Consider the following 1,849-nt stretch of genomic DNA (forward strand, 5'->3'; position numbering starts at 1 on the left):
ATCCACCTGGAACACAACTCTAACTGTAAATCTGATGAAGAGAAACTGATATACGACAGTTATTACACAATCTTTCAAAAATACACCAGGTGAATGTCCATGTTTTGGCCATATTTACTGTTTCTATGTTCACTTTTATTGGGAGTTATCTTCAAAACATTATTTCTCTCCACACAACCACGTTCCAAATAACATAAAGCTTCCAAAACATTGAAATATTGATAAAAACAGGCAATATTCCTGTGACCAAAAGCACTCCCACGCTTTACAGGCCACAGCTTGAGAACAGAACATCCTGCATCGACTAATCGATTGATATCCTGCAGGTCTGTGTAGCTCCTGCGGGTCGCCAGCAGAGGCCGATAAAGACCGCCTCCGCCAAAGCAAACTCTTCTTCTCTACTTCAATCTGACGACAGAAAGGAAACTTATCGGCTCAGCCGACCTCAGCGAGATGGCGGCCCGCCAGGCGGTCTCTGTTGACACAAACGGAGGAAAACGGCTAGAACAGCGAAAATCAATCACCTGCCCGATATCGACCATTTATAGGCAACTATGGGCGTTTGGAGAGTCTGTCATGGAGCTCCCTCTCATGCGCCACATTTTAAGTTGATTGTGATTAATAAATCACAATCAACAAACATTGCTGACACGTGTGCGTACGCACAGTTTTATAAGTCTGAATATTTTTTGCCGTACTCCATTTTTGGCTTTTGGCCGCACGTACACTTTTAGTGAGGATTCCACAAACAATTTTATAAATGAGAGGCCCCTGAGCTGTGAGATTCATCCCAGCCTCCGTACGAATGACGTAAATTCTGCAGCACACAGTTTACATGTGATGCCAATGTTCAGCGCCAGTGCAGGAGGCTGCGGATTCCTTAATACTACTTTAAGGCCCTGAAGCGTAATTTTCATAATCAGCTATCGTGTGAGCAAGGAAGTCCTACATGAACACATTCAACAACAATTTTAATTAAACTGACATTATTTAATGAGGAATGGCCGCTGTCCACAGGTTAGATATTTAATGTTATAGAAAAATAAGATTTGAAACCACGTTTTCAGCTGCTTTAAGATTTCAGTGCTTGATCTGGTGACACCAATCTTTTCTGTTCCCGGGGCGTCATGTATGAACGAGAGCCCGACCGATACGGGTTTTTGGGGGCCGATGCCGATATTAAAGTGAGAAAGAGCCGATTTATGAGCTGATATTTAGATTTTAAGAATGATTTGGATAGTAGACCCCTTTACTGTATAAACTGCACTCAGAACAGGCAGATATTGAAAGCTGGTATGTATGTGGGCTATAAAACTGTTTCCTAAATGGATTATGTTTATAAAATGGATTTTTGTCTCAAAAACTGAACATGTAAACAGTCACATCCATAAATATTTGCTACTGGAAGGGGCAACGTCTGTAAACAGAGAGACAGAATAAGCATGTGTATTTCACTCAGCACTCTTTAATTCCAACCAAAGCTACGAGAAACCATTTCTTAACCACCATCGGTATAAATCATGCCGTCTATAATGCAGTGAGCTGCTGTTGAATGACTCTAATACAACATGACTGTCTGCAACTTTGAGATTTCATTTAACTAACGTTATCACTACAACCAGAGCAGTTACGGCTCAGACTACAGCGTTTCACATCTACAACGTCACACAGAGACGAGCTACAGGAAGCCGTGTTAGATTCTTGTTTAGCTCACGTTTATTTACATGTCCGCGCTGGTTTAATAATTTCAGACACGCCGACTAACTGCAGACAGGCAGATATATTTAGAATAGACCAGAAACTATAGTTTAGCGGCTCATTAACGTTAGCGCTCCTCCACTGATAAACA

General features: G+C 41.5%; 1 protein-coding gene across 1 annotated transcript in view; it reads right to left on the reverse strand.

The window, feature by feature from the left end:
* Positions 1–435: 435 nt before the first annotated feature.
* The window catches only part of LOC123971226, a 3,030-nt gene continuing 1,616 nt past the window's right edge, over positions 436–1,849 (reverse strand). Inside the window, exon 3 of the mRNA XM_046049936.1 lies at positions 436–475. Within this exon, the coding sequence (XP_045905892.1) occupies positions 436–475 (40 nt within the window). The remainder of the gene's footprint in view (positions 476–1,849) is intronic.

Source organism: Micropterus dolomieu, linkage group LG05 (genome assembly GCF_021292245.1).
Source record: "Micropterus dolomieu isolate WLL.071019.BEF.003 ecotype Adirondacks linkage group LG05, ASM2129224v1, whole genome shotgun sequence".
Classification (NCBI taxonomy): domain Eukaryota; kingdom Metazoa; phylum Chordata; class Actinopteri; order Centrarchiformes; family Centrarchidae; genus Micropterus; species Micropterus dolomieu.